General features: G+C 51.8%; 1 protein-coding gene across 1 annotated transcript; it reads right to left on the bottom strand.

The window, feature by feature from the left end:
- Positions 1-11,359: 11,359 nt before the first annotated feature.
- LOC111156494 (serine dehydratase like) lies at positions 11,360-22,376 on the bottom strand. The gene is made up of 7 exons (XM_022517431.1): positions 22,181-22,376; positions 21,913-21,952; positions 21,110-21,249; positions 18,082-18,170; positions 17,155-17,382; positions 12,777-12,901; positions 11,360-11,725 (listed from the first exon to the last, which is right to left on the bottom strand). The coding sequence occupies exons 1-7, from the start codon at positions 22,352-22,354 to the stop codon at positions 11,532-11,534; spliced, it is 990 nt and encodes a 329-aa protein (XP_022373139.1). The 5' UTR covers positions 22,355-22,376; the 3' UTR covers positions 11,360-11,531.
- Between the last annotated feature and the right edge of the window lie 384 nt (positions 22,377-22,760).

Raw genomic sequence — 22,760 nt, 5'->3', positions numbered from 1 at the left:
GGCTTTCTAGTTCCAACACCGCTTTTTTTTTTCTTTTTTTTATCCTTCAGAGAATGTTCCAGATGGAGGACAATGCCCCCATTGACCAAGGAAATAAACTGAGACTCAGAGAGGGCAAGAGACTGGCCTAAGCGCCTACAGAGAGTTCACACCAGAGCTGGGAACCAAATTCAGATCCCCGGGACCCAGGAGCAAGGCAGAAAGGCAGACCCTCAGGGTTCCATTCTGGAACTTCAGATCCAGAATGGGTCCGACCCCCAGGGGCTCAGAGGACACGGTTGGTTTCAGAAATACTGGCTTAGAACACACCCAGATCCTGAGCGATCGATCCCTTTCTCACTGCAGGAAAACCTCACCGTGTTTAATCTTCTTTGCTCAGAAGCAGCAGGGTCCCCAATTCCACAGTCAAGCTGACTAAGGGAAGATGAAGCCACCAGCCGAGCCTCCATGTAACATGCCAACCCATGCCGTGTCTCTGTCCCCCATCCCAGGCTGTGAGCAACTTGAAACCAGGGACTGTGTGACTTGACGTTGGGCACACAACCTCTCTGAGGTTCGCTGTGAACAGAAGGGCTACAATCAGATCTACCCGCGCGGGTTCATTGTCAGACCCTGACTGACATAATCGTGGTATAGTTAGAGTAATAGTGACCTCTTACATTTTTTTTAAAACAAGGACTAAGTTCACAGCCTACGTGGACAGAGACGCAATGTATTACTTTCCAGAATGTACTTAAAGATATCCATGTTTCCATCAGCTGGAAAATTATAGGGCCTGCGAAGATAAGAATGTGTCTGGCGCGTAGTAGGAGGTCAAGGCTTAATCAGGAATAATTCGGCAATCTGTTTAAAGGGAAACGCACTGTCCACAATGAAAGGATAAACAAGATGTGGTAGGTCCATTCAGCGGGGTTTTCGACCCAGCCATAAAAAGGAAGGAGAGACTGACACCTGCTAAGACACAGGGGAACCCCAAAAACATGACACTGAGGGAAAGAAGCCAGGCACAAGAAAACTACGTAGTCTGGCTCCCTGCTCATCGGGGAGCCTGCTTCTCTCTGCCCCCGCTGGCCCCACCCCCCAAAATAAATAAACAAATAAATAGAAATACTTAAAAATAAATAAATAATAAATAAAATAAAGAAATAAATAAAAATACTTTTTAAAAAACGCCATATATCGTCTGATCTTCTCTATCTATATGAAATGTCTAGAACAGGCACACCCATAGAGACAGAAAACAGGTTGGGGGTTGAGGGGGTGGATGGGGACGGGGAGTGACTGCTTAATGGGCCCAGAATTTCCTTTTCGGGTGACGGAAATGTCTTGCAACTGGATAAAGAAGGAGGTTAAGCCACGTTATGAATGCCCTAAACGCCTCTGCATTGTTCACGTTCACGCTATTAATTTTACGTTGTGTTTCACCCTGTTTTTTAAAAATGAAAAAAAGAGAAAAAGAAAGAAATGCAGTTTCATTATATTTGGGACCTCCAGGACACCCAAGCCTCACAAAAAAGTCCATTCTCTGCTGCTGCATGAGGAGTCTTTGAAGCCTATGTGGGAGCCAGCCGGGGGAGCTCGGGCTCCAGCCCCTCCTGGCGGACCTTGCTGGAAGGAGTTTGCTTCATGCATTTTTTTTGGGGGGGGTCCCTGAAATCAGATCGACATCCAGGGACATCTGGAGGAATGGGGCATTTCCACAGCAGCCTGATACACAGCAGGAAGTCACTCTTTGGGGCGCCTTTTCCGCTCCTCTGACTGTCTTAGGGCCGGTCTCTGTCGGGTGCTAGTGGGTCTTAAAGGCCTGTCTCCAGCTGGCTTATCAAACGCACTGCAGGCAGGCTCGGGGACTTGGCTCAGCAGAAGCCAGCAACAACGCCCAAGCATCGTTTTGTTTCTGCTTTTATTTATTGCTATGTTTATTACCTAATTCTGGGAAGTGATACCGTTTCTCCACTTAGAGCGGTGATAACGTTTTCTTTCTAAAAGGCATTTAAGGTTTCAAGAAACGTATGAACTGCATTAACAGTAAAGATGACGCATGGATCTGAACAGCCTGAGTTGGTAACAGGAGCTCAGGGACCGTGTTTCCGGAATGTGCGCGAGCCAGGATCGCTGGCCCCGACCTGGCCCACTCCAGGTCACCAGAGACTTCTCTGGGGTCAACATGTAGCCCCATGCGATTCTCCTGTGTGGGGCTGACTACGTAACTCACCCTCTCTGGGCCTTGGCCTCCTCATTGGGAAAATGGGCCTGGGAGGTGGACCAAAGAGCCTATAATGAAGTTGTACAGACAGACATCCACCTGACTTCTCGAACTTTCTTTTCTTTCTAGCTTTCTTCCTTTCTAGCTTTCTTTCTTTCTTTCTTTCTTTCTTTCTTTCTTTCTTTCTTTCCTTCTTTCTGCAAATATCTGTTGAATGCCTAATATGCACTGGGCATTCTTCTGAGCTCTGGGTTCTAGATGTGAATACAACAGGTTCCATCCCAGTCCTCGTGGAACTCATATTCTATTGGGAGAGACAAGAGCCAAGGGAGAAGAGTCATCATTGCAAATAGCAGTAGAAAGAGAAGGCAGGGGCACCTGGGTGGCTCAGTGGGTTAAGCCTCTATCTTCAACTCAGGTCATGATCCCAGGGTCCTGGGATCGAATTCCACATTGGGCTCTCTGTTCAGTGGGGAGCCTGCTTCCCCCTCTCTCTGCCTGGCTCTCTGCCTACTTGTGATCTTTCTGTCAAATAAATTAAAAAAAAAAAATCTTAAAAAAAAAGAAAGAAAAAAGAAAGAGAAGGGAATGAGATCAAGAGGGCTGGGGTGCTGGGAGAGGTGCCTGGCCAGGCCAAGGTCGGGCAAGAGGGGTACTGCCTTGTGTGCAAAATGTAAGTGGTGGGACAGGAGAGACGCGTACCAAAAACTCAGTTATCAAGGTAAGTCATGTTTTCATATAATATTTTGAAAAGTCAAAATTAATGCACAATAGCCCATAATGAGCAAAACGGCAACCTTTTCAATCAAGACAGGATCTGACAGGCCTGGGATTCGGTGCAGTGAGACACCCAAGACCAAGTGAGATCCCATCTTTATTTAAAATGTCACTATTTTGGGGCGCCTGGGTAGCTCAGTGGGTTAAAGCCTCTGCCTTTGGCTCAGGTCATGATCCCAGGGTCCTGGGATCGAGCCCCGCATCGGGCTCTCTGTTCAGCAGGGAGACTGCTTCCTCCTCTCTCTCTGCCTGCCTCTCTGCCTGCTTGTGATCTCTCTGTCAAATAAATAAATAAAATTTTTTTAAAAAGCCACTATTTTATTCATCACAAATTTCTTTCGCATTAATTTTAATTGGAAAAATGTTTTATTACAATATAATTTATCTCGATTGCTGAGTTTGGAGCACCCCTTGCTTTTGGCTCCCCAGGTGAGTGCCTTGCTTGCCTAAACCTAGATTGAGCCCTGCAAAGCCAGGCTGTGAGCCAGGAGGGCCCCTCTGAGGTAAAACCTGCATGAGGAGAAGTGGTCACTTAACTGTGATCTGGGGGAAGAGTGTGACAGGCAAAGGGAACAGCACTGACAATGGCCCTGAGGCAAAGTCAATCTTGGTGAATTCCAGGAAGAGGAGGAGGCCAGCATGGCTGCCCTTGGAGGAGTGAGAAGAGGAAGGGCTGGGACAAGGCAGGAGCTGGGGTCTGAAAGGTCAGCAGAGGTCAGATGATACAGGGTTCTGTAGGCCAAGGTGAGGGATGGGCCCTTTATCCTAAATGCACTGGGGACATAGGATTTAAACAGGGTGAGGGAAGGGGCAAAGATCTGACTTAGCCTTGTTCAAGACCAAACAAATCAGCGTGGCGGGTGGGGGAGGGCAGCCTCAAGACCGGGCAGGGGGACCACTGGCGTCTTTTATTCCTTGTTTTGCAGGAGGGGAAACTAAGGCTCAGAGAGGTGAATTCACCTGCTCAGGTTCCCACCTAGTAAGAAGCCGAGGTGGAGTTTGAACCTGGATCTTTCAAGACTCAGCCTGCTCCACACTCTGCTCACCTTACAGAAGAAAGGACTACATCACGTAACCTCAAATGAGCCTCAGTTTCCCTCATCTGTAGCGTGGGACGGACTGTAATTCCCACTTCCTAGGCGTGACAAGGCAAGGAAAGTACATAAGCCAAGCCCCGGCTAAAGCCCTTGCTACCTCCTATGTTAAAAGGAAGATAAGAGGCCTTTTCCCACCCACTTCTCTCTCTGCTGGTCCTTCCTAAATGGAGAAACTTTGGTATTTGTTCTTCAAACATTTATTTTATTCCTTGGGGTAGTTTTTTTTTTTCTTTCTTTTTTTTGGGGGGAGGGAGTGGGGGGAAGAGGAAGGATTGGTGAAGGTAATCAGTTTTCGGACTTAAGATAAAAAATCGCAGCAAAGGGTCGGCTTGACTCTTTATAATTAATGGGGCGGCTTGTAATAGGATTCTCCTGCCTGTGGCGCTCCCAGGAAACACCTTTTTACATAAGATATTGCCCACGCTGGAGTGGTAGCGAGGTGATTTATGGGGTTCCTTGCTCCAGAAAACCTCTCCTGGGGTTGCCTGGCCAGTGGAATTTATCAGGGAGTTTGGAAGCAATGAGAGAAACCAGCCCATGACATTTTTGGTGGAGTTTAAAAAGCACAAACACTGGGGAAGGGAGAGGCCCATGGGACCAGGAGAGGGAGGGAGGGTCTGTTGAGGATGGGTTCTCCACAAGCCAGAGCCTAAGCCAGGGATTCCTGGGGCCCCACTTCTGGAGGGAGGGCTTGGGGTGGGAGGGCAGTGGGAGTGGACAGAGGGAGGAGAGGGCTCTGGGGGGAGTCTGGCCTCAGCCTGATCCCAACCACCACCAGCTGGGATCCCTACTCCATGAATGACACCACCCACTGAGGTGCTCCCCTTGGGGCTTGCAAGGGGGTCTGCCTTTTCTATCTCTCCATCCATCGGTCATCGGTTATGGACTACCCCAGGAAGGCATGACCTCTCACGCATCTCCAGACACAGCCATTCCCATGGGCTATTCTTGAAGAGGGTTGGGAGCAGCTATGGGCTGTTAACAGCCACACCCCCAGTAGCTGGGGAGCCCACCTGATAAAGGGGTTTGAGTGAGGGGTTGGAGCACCATTAGTGTCCATTGCAGGGACAAAGGTGTGTCTGGACAGGAGATGGAACTCTAAGTTGCAGACGGGGCTGAGGGATACAGGCGGGGGCATGGGTCTGATGCTCCACTGTTTCAGGGCTCTCCTCATGCTCAGAGTAAAAACCATAGTTCTAACCACAGCCTACAAGACCCTCCATGATCCAATGTCCTATTGCCTTCCCTAAACACACACAGACACACAGACACACACACACACACTCTCTCTCTCTCTCTCTCTCTTTACCTCTCTGTCTTCTACCATCTTTTGCCATTCTCTCCCTTAGCCACTCCCCTGCAGTCACGCTGGCCTCCTCACATGTCCCTACCTCAGGACCTTTCCACATGCTGTCCCCGCTGCCCCATGTGGCTTGTTTCTTCATTTCCTTCAGACCTCACCTCAGATTTCTCCTTTTCTAAGAGGCCTACTTGCCATCCTACCTCAGCCTACCAATAGATTAAGAGAGAGACCCACGAGACCCATTTCACAACCAAATGCAATGTGAACCCTTTGGACCCTGATTCCAACAAACCAACAAGACATTTTCAAGACCATCTTGGAAAAGCTGAATACAGCCTGAGTAGTGGAGAACACTAAGAAATTATTCGTTCATTGTGATTGATGCAATAATGGAGTGATGTTTACATTAAAAAATTTTTTTTCCTGATCTGTTAGGGACCATACTGACAGACTTTATGAATGAGGCTACATGATGCCTGGGATTGTTTTGGCATACTTCAGTGAAACAAAATAGCCCCCACCTCTTCCCAGGCATTCTGTCTCCCTGTGTCCTGTCCCATCCTTCCAGACAGTATCTATCAGCATCTGACAGGTCATATTTTTAATTGGGGATTTGTTATTGTCTGTCCCTCTCTGCCAGGATGTAAGCCCCCTGAGGTCAGAATGTTTGCTATATTCCCAGCACCTACAAAAATGTCCAACACAGAGTAGTTGCTTAATAAATATTTGCTAAATGAATTATTGGATGGATGGATGGATGGATGGATGGATGGATGAGACCATTGGCTCTTCTCACAACGCTCCCTCCTTTTGGATCTCCCTTCTCAGCCATCCTCCCAGATGGTCACCAACCCTGGGGGCCCACTCACCACTAAATCAATCACCAGGTTGTGTTGATTCCACTTTCTCAATATTTCTCCAGACTCCTCACCTCTTCTCCAAAGCAAACCACATGGTCAGACCAGATGGTCAAAGCCTCCAGGGTCTTGCCCAGCATCACCCAGCCAAGCAGAGGTGAGTCTGGAGTTTGGCATCTGAGCTCTAACTCCAGGGCAGACAGACTTCAGTCTAGCCAGGGTCCTTCCCAACCCCTCATCCCAGCTGCTCAATTGCTAGTGAAGACTGCTAATTGCCCTTTGGTCCCAATTCTCCTCTTTTAGAAACCAAACCCTGAGCTTCAGTAGGCTGAGGGCCTCCTGGGCTACAGACTACATTTCCCATACTCCTTTGCAGCAAGGTGTGCCATGTGATTCAGTTTTGGCCAGTGGGCTGTGAGCGGATGCAAAGTGTGCCACATCCAGGTGATGCCCTTAGACAGAAAACTTCTTGCCCTCTACTTTCTTCTTCCCCCACTGCAGCCTTAGTGATTATGGACCAATTTAGACCATGCGGATGAGGACGGTATTTTGGGGGATGGCGGAACAATGAGATAGAACGAACCTGGGTCCCTGTAAAACCCAGTGGAACAGAACTGCCTACCTTTTTGGAACTAGTGTTCCAGTTTGGGGGTCTTTTCATTATAGCAACTTAATCTGTATGCTTACGCATTTATTCTGTATGTCGAAGACTTCATTTATTCTTCTTTTCCTGTTGAAGAACCTCTGGTTTTAGCTGGGCGTTTGGCTGCCTGTTATAAAGACTACATTTCCCAGCCTCCCTTGCAGCTAACTATGGCATGTGACTAAGTTCTGGCCAATGAGCTATGAGTGGAAATAGCATGTATTAATTATAGGGAGTGTCCTTAAAAAGAAGAAATGTGTCTTTCTTCATCCTTTCCTCCTTCCTGCTGCCTGGAATGAGGATATAATGGCTGGCCCCTCAGCACCCATATGGGACTATGAGGTGACCTTGGGAATGGAATTAATTCACAGCTGAGCAACCAAAAGCAAAGGAGCTTGGGTCTTTGGTATCAATGAGACACCACTACAACAGCCCTAGGCAACCTAACTACAGGCTTTTAAGTGAAAGAGAAATAAACCTCTATTTTGGCTTAAGCCACTTATTTTGTCTTTTCTGGATTACAAAGCTAAACGTAATCCTGATATACTCACATGCATTAGTTCATTCTGAAACAAAGCATCAACACAAAATCATGGAACTGGGTGTGCAGGGCTGGGATGGATCCTCTGTACCCCTCTGCGTGGGCCGCCAAGAGGCCAGACTGCCCCCCAGAAAACTCTGGAGGGGCTGGACATGGAGATTAGGAATAAGTGGGCTTTACACCCTCATGAGAGCAAAGAGCCCTACCAGGCCACCGCGAAGAGCCTTGGGCCCTCACCCCTGGTGTTGTGGCATGAATAGCTGACCCTCTCTAAGCCTCATCCACCTCCTCACCGGCAGCTAACAGTCCTGTCAGGCCTCCCAGGGAAGATGGGCTTGAGGCTCTGAGTCAGAGCGATGCTGGCCCCAGGCCCCAAGGGTGCATGGAAAATTAGGCAACTGTCTTCTCTGACTTCCACCCACCCCAACCTCCACTCACACCAGCTACTTCCAAAAGCGGCTCCTACGTACTGATTTGAAACACCCTCCCAGCTTCATAAAACTCTACCCCCCCCAATCATTAATATCACATTGGGTTATGCTTTTTTCTCCCCGTAAGGCAAGCGGCATGAAACCTTGTGCCTGTGACCAAGAAGGGAAAGTGCACTCCTAGACAGGCAGAGAATGAAAAACAAACTGCCCAGGTTGGCCTCATTTTTGCGGAGGGCCAAGCCCGGATTGGGCTCAAACCTAGGCAGCTCAAAGCAAGTGAATACAATTCGGGAGACCTGTATGAACTGTGTGGGCCATCAATCGGGGTGCTTCCTGTTGCAAGAGACAGAAATTGTGGGCTGAAGAATAAAGGAGAAGGCCCCGGCTTGCATAAATAAGTAGTCCATGGGTGTCTCCCAATTCCCTCTTGAAGTCCTGACAGTCTATTTGAACAGCGTGGCCCCTGGTCCCACCCTTGAACCAATCACTGTGGCCCAGGGAGATAGGACCCTCACACTGGGTCAGGCTGGGGTGACATGCTCCTCCTCCTAATTCAGAGCAGTCACTTTCTTGCAGGACTTGTCAGAGACTTTATATGAATATGTGGGGAAAGAGCGTATATGGTGTTTCCCAAATTGCTTTGATTCTGAGCTAAACAATCGGGATATCTGTTACACTGCGCTCAACCAGTCAGTGGCTGCCTCCTTTCCATAGAGCAGAAGCTCTCAGTTTGCTCCAATCCCTACCATTCCCAAAAGTCTAGCTCCTTCCCTGCCTCCCTGCCTCTCTGCAGACACCTAAGTTTGATATGGGGCGAGTGATGAGATGTTAAGTCCCAAATGCACAAATGGGAAGCATTACACACTTGGAGGGAAATCAGATAACCCTCACTTAATGGCACTATTCCCTCATAAATACACGAGTGTGTGCACTCTCCCACAGGCACACACGTGGACACAAACATGTGTGCATGCAGGATCATGAGCACACGGGTGCACACACAACCACACACAGACGACTAGGGACACGAAGCCTCAGTTGTTATGTCCCCAACGAGAGGGTCCCCAACAACCTGCCACTCCACAGGTACGGAGCCCCATGTCCTGCCTTGTATGGGTCCTGCCCAAGCTGGGAAAGGGAGAGCAGCCGTGGTATGACCCTGGGCCCCCTCCTCACATCCCACCTTGTCTGGATTCCCAGGCTTGAGGCTGGAATAAAGGACTAGATGGAGGAGAGGTCTCGGGAGGCAGGGTGCTGGAATCAGCCCGGTGAGGGGACAGAGGAAAGCCACAGGGAGCCCATGGGGTCCTCCGACCCAGGACAGGGGCCCCAGCAGGGAGAGGGGGAGGCTGGGCGTGTCCAAACAGGTACACACACCTGGCGGCCCAGGCTGCCAAGCTCTCCGCACAGCCCTGGACAAACACAGAGAAGCTCCTGCTCCCAAGACCCTCAGCTAGGCTTCCTGATGCCCCTCGGAGCGGTTGAGAGGGCAGAGACAGAAAGTGAGGGTCCCTGTGCCCACACCCCGACTTGCGAGACCAGGTCATGCCATCTTTGCATGGCATCCACGGCCTCGGCTTCCACCACCTGTGTACTTGCCCTCTCCCTGCGCCCCCACCCTGTCCTTGGCATTCCTGGGGTGTCAGCCAGGGAGGGCTACAGTAAGGTTATTGGCGGGTGTTATCTGAATGGGGTCAACAGGCCCCTCGGCTTCTTATCTCCGGCCCACCGAGACGAGGAAGGGAGCAAACAGCAGCTGACGAGTCTCCCAGGAGTGTGGCTGAGGGCAGAGGCCTGACTGGGAGACAGAACACCTGGGACTGAGGTGAGCTCTGCCACTCACTGGAGGAAGCTCTCAGCTGCTCTGTGCCTCAGTTTCCTCATTTGCAAAAATGAACGTTACAGTATCAACCACGTGAGTAATTGCAGGGGATTAAATGAAATGACTGCTAAGGCCCATTTGCACGTGGCAGATACTCAAGCCATGAATACATTCTGGCTCTTCTCCACCCCTTGTGGCTGGGGAGAAGCGCTCAGGACATAGTAAGAACCAACCTTGATTGACATATGCCAGGTCCGTAGCAAGAACCCGCAAACCACCCATTTCACAGATCAGAACACTGAGGCTCTGAAGCAGAGCTTCGCTTGCTCAAGGTGGTGAGGAGGAACGGCGTCAGGCTCGATTCTGGCTGAGTCCTCTGCTGGGGTTCTCTGCGCCCCCTCTACTCTGGGGATCTCACGCTATAAGATTCCAAGGAAATACTGCTGGGCCCGGTGGCTTCGGGAGGCACAAAGCTGAGCATGGAGGGCAGTGTCTGGGGTCCAGGAGAGAAGGGGACAGAGGCAAAGGGACGTCACTGACGCCCTCAAGTTCTCCTCTTGAGAGAGGGAGGTGGTGCCTGGCAGGGGCAACAGCCTGGGGAGAGGAAAGGAGGTGGGAAGCTACAAGTGGGCCCTCTCCAGCACAGAGGTGCAGCCTGAGGCCCAGAGAAGGGAGAGCACTTGCCCACACACACACACAGCCTGCAGGAGGCAGGAAAGGGGGGCCCAGGGGAAGGCCTCACTATCTACCAGGGGCTGTGATGCCTGGTGGACTCCACGCTCTGAGCCTTGTTTCCAGCAAGGCAGTGAGGGTTGGATAGGGCTCCCCAATGCCAAGCTCTCGTGGGTCCTAGCCATCTCTGGGACCTCAGCATGCCCCCAGACGGGGTAAGGGCCGGCCCCCTCTAGAGAAAGAGCCAAGGGAGGCTGGAGGGGCCGGTCTGGGCCTCCCCTGCCCTGATCCAGGCTTCCCCATCAGAGACACTTTGCTGCCCCCTGGTGGCTCCAAAAGATTCAAATTTCCCCTCTGTTTTCTAAGAGATTCTTCCCATGGGGAAGAGGTTCCCAATTCCAGGACCGGCACCCACCCTCGTTGCAACCCACAGGTGCGTCCAAACCCATCCGTCAGTCCTGCTTCCTACCCCAGCGTCCCATCACCATCAGCCAGCGCACAAAGAAGGCTGAGGTCCAAGAAATAGAGCCATATTGAAAATCACAGGGTTTGAGCCTGGCTGGGCCACATGCCCATCAGGACATCGAGTGGGTTTGGTCACCGTCCTGTGCCTCAGTTTCCCCATCTTTAGAACAGGGATGATATAATGGTTTCTGCTTCATGGTGCCTTTGTGAACATTAAAGAAGGCGATGAGTGGAAATGTCTTAGAAGTTTCCAGCACATACAAAGCTCTAGAGAAAGCCAGGTGTTACTGTCCTTGCCCACCCGGGTCTGAGTATAGCTGTGCAGAATGACCCCCTCTCCTCCTGGGCAGGTCCCCCAGGTGAGGGAAGCCCTGCCAGGAGTTCAGCACGACTGGACTGTCTCAGAGCTCCAAGGTTTGAATCCTTGGCTTTCTGGTCCCAGCTGTGTGATGGAGAGTCCCTTCACGCAGGGCCAGCCTCAAGGTTGCTGGGGGCCTTCTGTGAGCTCACGGAGCCAGAAAGATGGGACCAGCTGGAGTCACAACTTCATGTCAGAGTGTTTATTGACTAGGTCTGCGGGGGAGCCAAGGGAAGCATTTCAGGAGGGCTTCCTGCAGGAGGCAGCTGGCACAGAAGCATGGAGCAGCTTCCATGGCCATCCATGAGCACAGAGGCCCCTCAGCCAGCTATGGGGTGTCCATTCCGGATGAGGAGCCGTCAGCTCTGACCCAGCTGGGCTTTCAGAGCCTGCAACGCTCCGCTATCAATGTTGTTGCCTCCACACACAATGACCACGACCGAGGCCAGGGATGGGCGCAGGTGGCCCTCAGCCTGGAGCCTCCCCAGGAGGCCTGAGTAGATGACAGCCAGAGGGGCCCCGCAGGCAGGCTCCACCAACATGCGCTCGTCATCTGCCCGGAGCAGGGGAATGGAGTGCATGAGAAGAGAGAAAGGGAAGAAGAAGCATTTAGTGCTCGGTAGGCTCTGGGCACCACAAATCCACGAAGCCTGCCAGCCAGCCAGCCAGCCAGCTCACAATCCATCATCTGCCTGACCCTCTCTTCATCCATCAATCTGACCACCCATCCCTCCATCCATCCACCTTTCATCTATCTATCCATCCATCCATTCCTTTATCCATCATTTGGCTGTCTGTCTGTCCATTCATCAGTGTATCCATCAATCAACATATCCATCTATCTATCCATCCATTCATCCATCATCCCTTATCCATCATTTGACTGTCTGTCTGTCCATCCATTAGTGTATCCATCAATCAGTGTGTCCATCCATCCATCCATCCATCCATGCATTCATCCATCCATCCCCTATCCATCACTTGACTGTCTGTCCATCCATCAATGTGTCCATTAATCAATGTGTCTGTCCATACACCCATCCATCCATCCATCCATCCACCCATTATCTACCTTTCCATTCATTCATACGTTCACCCATTCATTCGACAAATATTTATGGAGCACCCACTCTCTGCCAGGCCCTATGCTAGGAAGGCCCTGGGGTCACCGCAGTAAAGAGGACACGCCTGGCCTCACCTCCACGGGGCTTACATCTAGCACTGTAGATGAATAACAACCAGGCAGCTATGAACAGAGGCCATGGGGAGTCTCCAGCCCAGGTGGGATGAGAGTGGAAGATTGGAGGAGGCGCCATTTTGACTGAATAGCCCCAAGTCACGTGAAATTGGCAGGGAACAGGGCCCAGGGTGGGGGTGGGGGGCGTGGCCAGGAGGAAGCAGAGCACATACAAATGTCCGGAGGCTAGAGGTAGCACCATGGCCTCCGGCCCTACCCTTCCACAGGTTCAGCATGCACTTGTCGCATAACTGGTGCACACCCAGCCCTGCGGTAGGCACTGAGCATACAGACAAGACAGAACACCCAGAGACCCAGGGTCTTCGGAGGTCCCCAAGCCTGGGGAGGGAGGGCAAGTCTCACTCACCTAGGAACTGCTGCACAGCACTCACAGCCTGGCCGTCCTCCACCACCTCGGAGATGATGTCTAGTTCCTGCGTGCATGCCAGGGCCCTCGCAGCCACGGTCTTGGCACCCAGGCTCTTGGCCACGCTGTGGGAGAGGGCAGGCGGAGCAGGGAGGGCCAGGGTGTGGGGCAGAGCTGGAGACTCCTTGGGCCTCTGCCCTCAAAGACCCAGCCCTCTAAGCCTCAGGCCCCCTTCCCGTCCTGCAACGGACCAGGGGCTCAGCCTCACAAAAGCCCAGCCCAGCACTGGCACAGAGGCAGTGGCCCCAAAATTGGGCGCCCCATGAGGGATCAAAAAAGGCATACCACCCCCTCCAACTCTGTAACCGCGATTGTGGCTGTCCTTGCACAGACCCCAGAAACCCAAGCATGGAAACGGACTAGGTTGTGTCTTATTCGTTCATAGCTACTTATCATGTCTATACGATAACAATATTTATTGACTATCTACCAGGTGATAGATGCATGTGTTTCCTCTCTTAATCCTCGTAATCCCCCCTTGGAGTTAGAAATGTATGTGCTCCATTTTCCAAGGGAGGAAACTGAGAGGCTCAGGGAGGTTAGGGAAGTAGCTCAAGGACACACAGCGAGTCCGAACGTAGCAGTGTGGATTGAAATCCAGGCAGTCTGGCTCCAGTGTCCATGCTGTTTATCTCTATGCTTGGGATGGCCCACCTGCCAGTTCCTTCCCAAGCCGGGCAGTGTTTCAGGCCCGGCAGAGCCTTTGGGGAGCCCATCAGAACTGGCCCTGAGCCCCGAGGGGCCCAGAGCCCAGAAGTCAGGAGCCAGGCTGCCCAATTTCAAACCTGAGCCCCGCGCTAGCAGGGAGACCTCGTGAAGGTCACTGCACCTCCCCAATCGTCAGCTTCCCAAGTCTGAAAATGGAGGTGACGACTGTCCCTTGTTCACGAGAGTGCCGTGGGGGTGGAGTTCCAATGATCGAGTGCGTAGAAGAGAGCCTGATGCATAGTAAGGTTTCGGAAGGGCTGGTGGTAGCTATCACCAGCGAGGTTACTAAGAGCAAAGTCAACAACAATGGCCAGAGAGACACGGGCCCAACTACAGACCCGTCATTAGTGGTCACTGGAAGGGAGAGGGCTGGGGCGGCGGTGGGGGGGGGGGGCAGATCTGGGCGAAACCAATAGAGGATGAAGAGGAACAAACTTCCAGTTATAAAATTAATAAGCCACAGGGATGGAAAGTCCATCCCAGGAAAGAGTCAATAACACAGTCGTCACTTCGTGTGGTGACAGCTGGCGACTCCACTCCTGCTGGTGAGACAGCAGGATGCAGAGCTTCCCGGATCGCTACCTGGTAATGACCAAGATGAGTATGATGTTTTAGGTTGACTAGAAACCTCGATTATAAATAAATACGTAAGAACAAAGTCTGGGAGGGGAAAGAGAATTAAGTAGATAAACAGAGGGAGACCACCGGGAGGGCACCCTCCCTGAAACAGAGGTGTGGGGCCACTCTCCCTGGGGTGAGAGATCCCGGCCGAAAGGAGAGAAGGGGAGGGGCAGGAACATTCTGGGCAGAGGAAGCAGCATGAGCAGAGGTTGGTGGCAGGAAAGACGTGACCCAGCCAAGGGGCGGGAAGACAGGCCAGCAGCTGGAGTGGGGCCGAGGGGAGTGTAGATCTGGGCCTGAGAGCCTGGGAAAGTCACCCCTTACGCAAGCAGGGGGTGGGGGGTTGAAGGGTCCCGTAGGTCAGCAGCGGAGGAAGGACGCCCTGACCTGCCAGGACACAAAGGACTCGGGGCAACAAGGACACTCAGCAATACCACGTGTAGGGACGCAGCCCAGAGAGACGGACATGTCATCCACACGCAAAGGTCCCTACAAGCAGCAGCACGACTCCCCATAGCCTGAAACCCAGACAGTGCAGCCGCTGAGGGAGGGATAGGCAAGGTGGGGTCCCGCCACACGGGGGAGTAGTATTTGGCCATAAAATGGAATGAAGTGAGGACGACAACACAGATGAAGCCAAGAGACATGAGGCTGAGTGAGAGAAGCCGGACACAAAAGGCCACGTATCGTATGACTTCATCCAAATGGAAATGTCCCCAACAGGCGAGTCCTTAGGGACAGGCAGTGGAGCAGTAATCACCAGGGGCTGGAGGGGAGGAGGGACTTGGGGACAGGTGATGAAAATGTTCTAAAAAGGGGGCGCCTGGGTGGCTCAGTGGGTTAAGCCTCTGCCTTCGGCTCGGGTCATGATCCCAGGGTCCTGGGATCGAGCCCCGCATCGGGGATCTCTGCTCAACGGGGAGCCTGCTTCCCCCTCTCTCTCTGCCTGCCTCTCTGCCTACTTGTGATCTGTCTCTCTCTGTCAAATGAATAACTAAAATCTTAAAAAAAAAAAAAAAGGAAAATGTTCTAAAAGGGATTTTGGTGATGGAGGCACAACTCTGAATATACTTAAAATCACTGAACTCTACCCTCTAAGAGGACGAATTACATGAAACATGAAGTCTATCTCAGTAAAGCTCCAAGCAGAGCCAGGGAATGGAGGAGGGCTGTGACAGCCATCCAGGGGAGCGCTGCTGCCCCGGGGTGGGGACAAGGGCTGGAAAGGAGCTGGAGTCCAGTGGGAGAGTGGACAGAATTCCCAGCAAGGTGACTGTCAGGTGGGTCCAGTCAGAGCCCCAGGCTGGAGAGCGGTGTCCTTTACAAAAATGGTAAATCCACGAACTTCCCTGAGTGCTCCACTGTGCCGCGCTCTGAGGGAGGTATGAGGGACTCAGAGCTGAATAGCCAGTCCCCATCCTCAAGACCCTCCTTCCCAACGAGGGGCCCAAACCAGCCCATCCACAAGTTCTTTCACAGCTGAGGAGTGACACAGAAGGTCTTTGGGACCTTTGCATATGAGAAGCAACCGTGCAGCTGAGCTCTGGAGCATTTCATCAATGTAGGAGGGACTGGTATTTCAGGTGCTAGGGACAGGAAAGGCTCCGAGGATAGAGGCACAAATAATTTTCAGGGAAAGGCAGCACAGAGACACGGGAGGGTGAGTGGCATCAGAGAGGAGTGGAAACGGTACCAGAAAGATATTAAGGAGACTCGTATGTCCAGACAGAATTCTCCTTGAAGCAAAGACTGTTTCTCTAACTGGCCAGCCAGAACCTTGTATACAATAGGTGCTTAATAGAGATGACTTAACAGGTTGTTCTGATTTTAGCCACCTTGCTGTCGTACACCACGATACGGTAAGTTCCAGCACGTAATGGGTGTTTAATAAAATAGGGGCAGTGCTGGTATCTGTAGAGGGTTGAATAGTGTCTCTCCCCAAATCCACGACCATACAGAACCTCAGAATATGATCTAATTTGGAACTAGGTTCTTTGCAGATGGAATTAGAAGATAACATCACGCTAGATTAAACTGGACCCTAAATTCAATGACTGGTGCCCTTCCAAGGAAAGGACAGACACACAGAGAAGGTTATATGAAGACAGAGGCAGAAGCTGAAGGAGGCCCTAGGGCCTTCCGAGGGAGTGTGGCCCTGCTAGTTCCTTGATGCCACACTTTTAGCTTCCAGGGCTATGAAAGAATGCATTTCTGTTCTTTTAAGCCACTAGTTTGTGGTCATCTTTATGGCAACCTTAGGAAACTAACACAGCATCCATGAGGATGGTTGGGGTGATGACAACGAAGGATGTTAAGAAGACGCAGGGTCTGGAGGCTGGCCACTCTCTATTAGTTAGTTGGTTCATAAGAACTTTTCCTCAGTTGAATTAAAATCAGTTACATAAGGTAACAAGGAAAAAGTTCTCTAATGATATTGCAGAAAAAAAAATGAAACCATCTTCATGATAGATCACATGAACTAGAAAAATAGAGTTTAGGAAGGATACGATCCCAACTTAAAAATATATGATCGATTCATTCATTCACTTCACAAACATCTGTTGAGCACCTACTATGTGCCAGGCTCGTTTCACTTGTATGTAACTATGCATGCATAAGGGGAAAACAAAGATTGGGAAAACGTAACCCATTGTTCATCTTTGGAGGGTGGACTGGAAGGCGCCATTTTGTTTTCTGTTGCTTATGGCTTGCCTACATTTTCTAACTTACCTGCAAAACACTTAAACTGCCTTTGTAATGATACAGACCAATGAAACTTTTTTATGCATTACTGAAACTTAAATGAATCATATCTTTCATCTACATTTTTAGCATTGCCTTCTGATATTACTGTGATTGGAGTCCTAGGGTGAACTTGAGTCTCTTGGGTACTCCCTACCTCCACTGGTAAGACAGCAACAGTCCCACCCTCAGCCCCCCAATACATGCATGCCCCCAGCCCCCATACATGCCCCCAGCCCATGCCTACCTGGTGATCTCTGGCAGTGTGACTAGCCTGCCTGCCTTGATGGCTGCATTGAAACAGTGGGCCCCTTGGGTCTCCACAGCGATGATGGGCACATGCTGCCAGCCCACTTCTATCAGGCCAGCTGACACCCCAGCCAGGAGCCCTCCACCCCCTACTGCCAGCACCAGGGCCCCAGGTGGGGTTCCCAGTGCTGCCTTTAGCTCTCGCACCAGGCTGGCGTGGCCTTCCCTGGGGGAAGGAGAAAGCAGGGTGAGAAAGGCCCCCATTCCCAAAGGCTGACGTATACACAAACTCTCCTCATCACCACCCCAATCCCCATCCACAGCAAGGGGAGCAGAGACCCTGCAACCCTTAGCTCGCTCAGCGTTCATCCATTCAATGTACTCATTCACTCATTCTTTCCCCTCCCCCCACCTCCCAGCCATGTTCTCAGACATTATCCCATTTAATCCCCTCCATGATCTTGGAAAGAAGCAGCGTTAGTGTGTGTGTTAAGAGGGGACAAGCTTATCAATTGGCATCCAGCAAGTTCTGGGCCTGGGACCCAATGTCTTGGCCATTTACTAGCTGTGTGATCTCAGGCAAGTTCCTTGAGCACTCTGTGCCTGTGGAATGGACATCCAACTCCCACCTCGAGAGCTCTGGGGAGGAACAAATGGATAAATGCGTCCCAAAGCACACTGAATAAGTAGGATTGACTATTGCCATTTCTACTGTACACATGTGGAAACTGAGGCCTGGGGAGGAGAGATACTTTGTAGAGTCACAACTCTCAAGTGGCAGAAGCAGGGTCTGAACCCCAGTGTGCCTGCCTTCTGAGCCTCTTCTCCTCTCTAGGCCTCAGTTTCCCCTTCTGTTCAATGGAAGGATCCCAACTCAAGGAGGGTCTGGGCCCTGAGCTCCATGGGGGAGGGGCAACAAACTTACCAGATCAGGGGGTGGTCAAACGGAGGGACGTCCACCCAACCATCCCTCTTGGCCAACTCTTGCGCCTTCAGACTGGCCTCGTCCCAGACCTAAAGAGAAGCGAGGGCCTCAGGAGCCCCAGGAATCAGACCGCTCTGGAGGCTGGAGCAGAGCCTGAGGTCTCCTGCCTGGCCCCAGGGTCTGATGGGCTGGGGAGAACCCCAAAGGCGAGACCAGAGCTGGGGTGGACCCGGCAGCCTCCTCGGTCAAAGTCGGAGGCTTCCAGTCGGGTAAGTAGATGTCACGTGCTTTCCGCAATCCCAACAGGCCGGCCTGCAGTGGTAGGGGAGGGTGAACTCCAAGGCCAGCTAAGCAGTTTTTCTGCTTCTAACCAGCCAAAAGGTGAGAAGCCCCCTCAAATCAGGGCCCCAAATAGCCACTTGGCCCCTACAGATGGTGTCCATGAAAACCAGCAATTGCTCAGTGGATGACCTGCCGGTTGAGTTCAAGCAGCCAGAGGCTGCCCGGGTCTTGACAGACCTACGCGGACCACATCAAAGGTGGGTGCACTTTTCTCGTGGGCTTGGCATCTATGGCAGAAGTCCACGTCCCCTCAGCCCAGCACAGAGGTCACTTGCAGGGTATTTTCTGGCCAGGGGATTCTGCGGGGCAGTGGGCAGGATAGACTTCAGTGCCAAGGGGCAGGCCCTCTGACCCTCCCTGTGTGTGTCCTCCATGGGAGCCCCGAGTGGGGACTGAACCCCAGTTGCCCACAGAGATGACTCCCGGACACACCACTATGAGCTTTCTTCCCTTCCCTGTCCATTTCTACATCCCCACAATCTCTGTAATCACCTCTCAAATAAACTACATGCACCCCATCCCTTGTCTCAGGGTCTGCTTCTGGGGAACCCAAACTAAGACAGGACTTCGGAGGGGCCCCCGCCCTGGCCAATCCCAGCAGAAGCTAAGTGACAAATAACAGCCCCTCCTCCAAGGGACAGAGGGTGACAAGGGGGCCGGAGGTCACCTTCGCCCATCCTCTGGCCCCCAGCAACACCCACGCTGGGCCCAGCCTGTGCCGGGGGACACAGAGAGAACAAAGAGATAGTCTCTGTCCACAAGTAATCGCCCATCGATTGGGCCTCATGAGAGACGGGCCTCATTCTCTGGAGTTATTGAAACAAACATGAGACTCAGAACTATGCAGCCCTTAGTGCCACCCACCGGCTTTCTGCCTCCTGTCCACAGCCTGAGAGCAGCCAGAGTGAGGGCCCACCGTGCCCCTCTCCTGCTCAGACTCCGGCCGTGGCTCCCCATTGCCCTATGCCAGCCTCACCTATGAGCCACCCTGTCCGCCGAGGGGACAGTCCCCCTCTCCGGCCTCACCTGTCACCCCTTCCCCCAGGGGCCAGGCCACAGCAAGTGGAATGCACCAGGCTCACTCCCATTCCAGGCCTTTCCAGGCTCCTTCCTCTGCCCACGACCCTCTCCCCAACGGGAGGACTTGTATTTCCCTTTCAAGATAACACAGGGGACCCTTCTTGGGGAGCCTTTCCTGGATCACCTCCCCAGTTCTGAGGCACAGGACCACTGCCCAGTTCTCTCCCCGCTCCCTCCATTAGAATCACACATCCAAGCCCTTTGTCAGGTGACCGCTGTTCTTCCCACCAGGGGCCAGAGTCCATTTCCTCACCTACACTGATGTAGGTCCCAGCCATGTGACTTGCTTTGGCCAGTGGCATGTGGTAGAAATGTCAGTGTAGCCGTTCTGAGCCACAGCCTCAAAAGGGTCTTTCCTCCCACTCCTCCTGCCATTCACCTGGAGAAGAACACGTCCCAGGTGGCCACCAGTCCAGAGGGATGTGGGGGACATGTATGCAGACCTTAATCCTGCCTGCAGCCTGGCACAGAGCCACCCTGGCCCACTCACAAGCCCACGAGCAAGAGAGACCGGGTTTTCTCATAAGCCGCTGCTATCTGGGGGCTGTTTGTTATGCAGCACAATCTAGCAGCAATAGCTGATTAAAGCAATATGTTTTCTCTGTTCTTCGTCAGGGCCGTGTTCTTCCCATCACAACACTTACTGCAATCTCTTATCACCATCTGGTTATCTGTGTGTCTCCCCAACAACACCTGAGCTTCATGAGAATAGAGACAATGTCTTACTATCTCTATATCCCTAGCTCTAACCTAGTACAGACACATAGTACGAGTTGGAAGGAAGGAAGGAAGGAAGGAAGGAAGGGAAGGAGGGAGAAAGGTGTTGGGGGATAGATGAATGGATGGATGTTGGACAGATGGATGGATGGATGGATGGATGGATGGATAGATGGATGGGTGAGTGGATAAATGGGTGAATGGATGGACAGATAGATGGAAAGATGAATGCAAGAGAGAAGGGAGAGGGGGTAATGGATGGGAGGACAGTTGAATAGATGAAGAAAGAAGAAAGAAGGGAGAAAGCAAGGAAGGAAGCTGGACACTACGTATTTGCAGACCAGCTTTTAGTTTTAATTTTAATGGTTTAAAAAAAAAAATCTCTTTTCCAGGGAAATTTTTTACTTCTTTCTAGGAAGGTAGAAGGATTACATGTTTGCATCTCTGTTTCTTTGGCAACAAGATGAATCAGCGCTATCCCTGGTGATGGGCACCTTTCATTATTGGGGTGGTCTCAGAATGAGAAATGATGCCACCATCACCTTTCTTTATACTTTTTGTCTCATCAAATGGCAAACATTTTTAAATGAATAATACCAAGTGTTAATGAGGCTATAAGGAGACAAACACACTCCTGGTCCCTGAGCTTCCTGTTTCTCCTGGGTTCATGCAGGGGAAGTCTTCTCAAGGTAGGTAGAGGCAGGAGGTCCCAGGCTTCCATGTACAATATGCTTCGCTCCCACCTCTCAGCTCAGCCAGAAGACTGGGCTCCAGGTATTGCTTATTAAAAAAGGAGAGAAAAAAGCAGGGAGCTACCCTCCCCTAGGGTTGAGGTGGGGGTCAAGGGAAGAGCCCACCCCAGCTGGCTTCTCCTTCCTGGGGTCCTTACCTTTCCAGTCAGCTGCACCTTAGCCCCCTCCCCCTTCAGCCTCTTCACCACCTGCAGGGAGGTGCCCTCAGGCAGCACAATGGTGGCAGGGATGCCCAGCTTCCGGGCAGCATAAGCAGCCGCAATGCCTGCGTTGCCCCCTGTGGAAGCAACAGAAGGGGGTGCCATTGTTTTAGCCTGTTAACACACCATCTTCTTTCCCCTCCATTTCCCTTTGTGGGTCACTCCTTCCCGGCACTCGTATGCCCCAACTTTGAGTTCTCTTTCTGGTCCCAGAGGTGGGTATGTGATCTAGATGGACTCAATCAGAGAACTCAAGCCCCTAACCCATGATTGGTTCAGGGATGAGTACATGAGCCAAGCTAGGTGAAAAAGACCAAATGATGGATTGAGGAAAACCAATAAGAAGGGGTTGCTTCCTGTTCACTAGAGCCGACAGGATGATAGGAGGCAGGCCTAGAATTCCTGATGGCCATCTTGCTGCTATGAAGTCTGTGTGAAAATGAAGCTAGTATAGAAAAAAGACAAGACAAGGGAAGAGAGATACAAAGGAGAGCTCCTGGATCCAGCTATACCTGAAAGCCACTTATCCCAAGAATTTTCAGTTCTTGGGGCCTGTATCTTAAACATGTATGGAATGGACTTCTGTCACTTCGGATATGAGTCCTGAATATGGGAAGAGGGCTAAAAGAAGACACATGAAGTGGTCATCTTGAGGGGGTTGAAACCTGGACATTTACTGCAGCTCCAGCCAGCTCTTCCTCCCCCCAACGCAGCCCTGAGGACCCCACCCTGAGGGTCACCTGAGGAGCACACCAGGTGTCTGCATCCCTTCTTGGCCACCTGGGAAGAGAAGGAATGGGGTTGGGGACCGACCCAGGCAGATGTCATAGAGCCTGTGTGGGATAGAGTTAGTCCCTTCCCAGCCCACCCCAACACTCCTCGCCCCTCATCCAGCCCCACTACAAGTTTACTTCTCCCCTCCTGCCCTCACCCCTAGCCAGCCAGCATCCATCTCCCCGCTCCTCCTTCCCGAACCATCTCACTCCTCCCCTCCTGCCAATACCTTACCTCCTGGCAGAAATGCCCAATGCCCCGGATCTTGAAGGAGCCAGACGGCTGCACATTCTCACACTTGAGGAAGACAGTCGTGCCTGCCACCTGGGAAAGCGCCCAGCTCTCCAGCAGAGGAGTGACTGTGTGGAGGTGCTCAGGCTTAGTGCAGCCTGTCAGAGAGCTCTCCATTCCAGCAACCACTGGGAGGCCTGCAGGAGATCACAAAGGCCATAGCCCAGGCAGCTCCAGCAAGAGTCCCCTTCCCTGGGGCACGGGGGTGAAGGAGAAGAGCCTCAGCTGGGCTCCTTAGCCTTATCTGGCTACCAAGCTGTGAGACTCCAGGCAAGTATCTGCTCCTCCCCAGGCCTCAGTTTCCCCATCTGGACAAAAAGGTTTGGACTAGGGACTCTTTCATTCTGTAACTATGGCTGCCCACAGGGCTGGGGGTGTAGAACATGGCCAATAATTGGTGATGAATGAATGGGCGTGGGAAAATTCATTCATTCATTCTTCATTCATTCGTGCATACAAGCATGCAAAAAAAAACCCTTTACTGAGCACCTACTATGTGCCAGGCGGTTCCATGTTTTGGGGC

Source organism: Enhydra lutris, unplaced genomic scaffold, assembly GCF_002288905.1.
Source record: "Enhydra lutris kenyoni isolate GAN:26980312 unplaced genomic scaffold, ASM228890v2 scaffoldscaffold46, whole genome shotgun sequence".
Lineage (NCBI taxonomy): Eukaryota > Metazoa > Chordata > Mammalia > Carnivora > Mustelidae > Enhydra > Enhydra lutris.
This window is presented reverse-complemented; position numbering and strand designations above follow the sequence as displayed.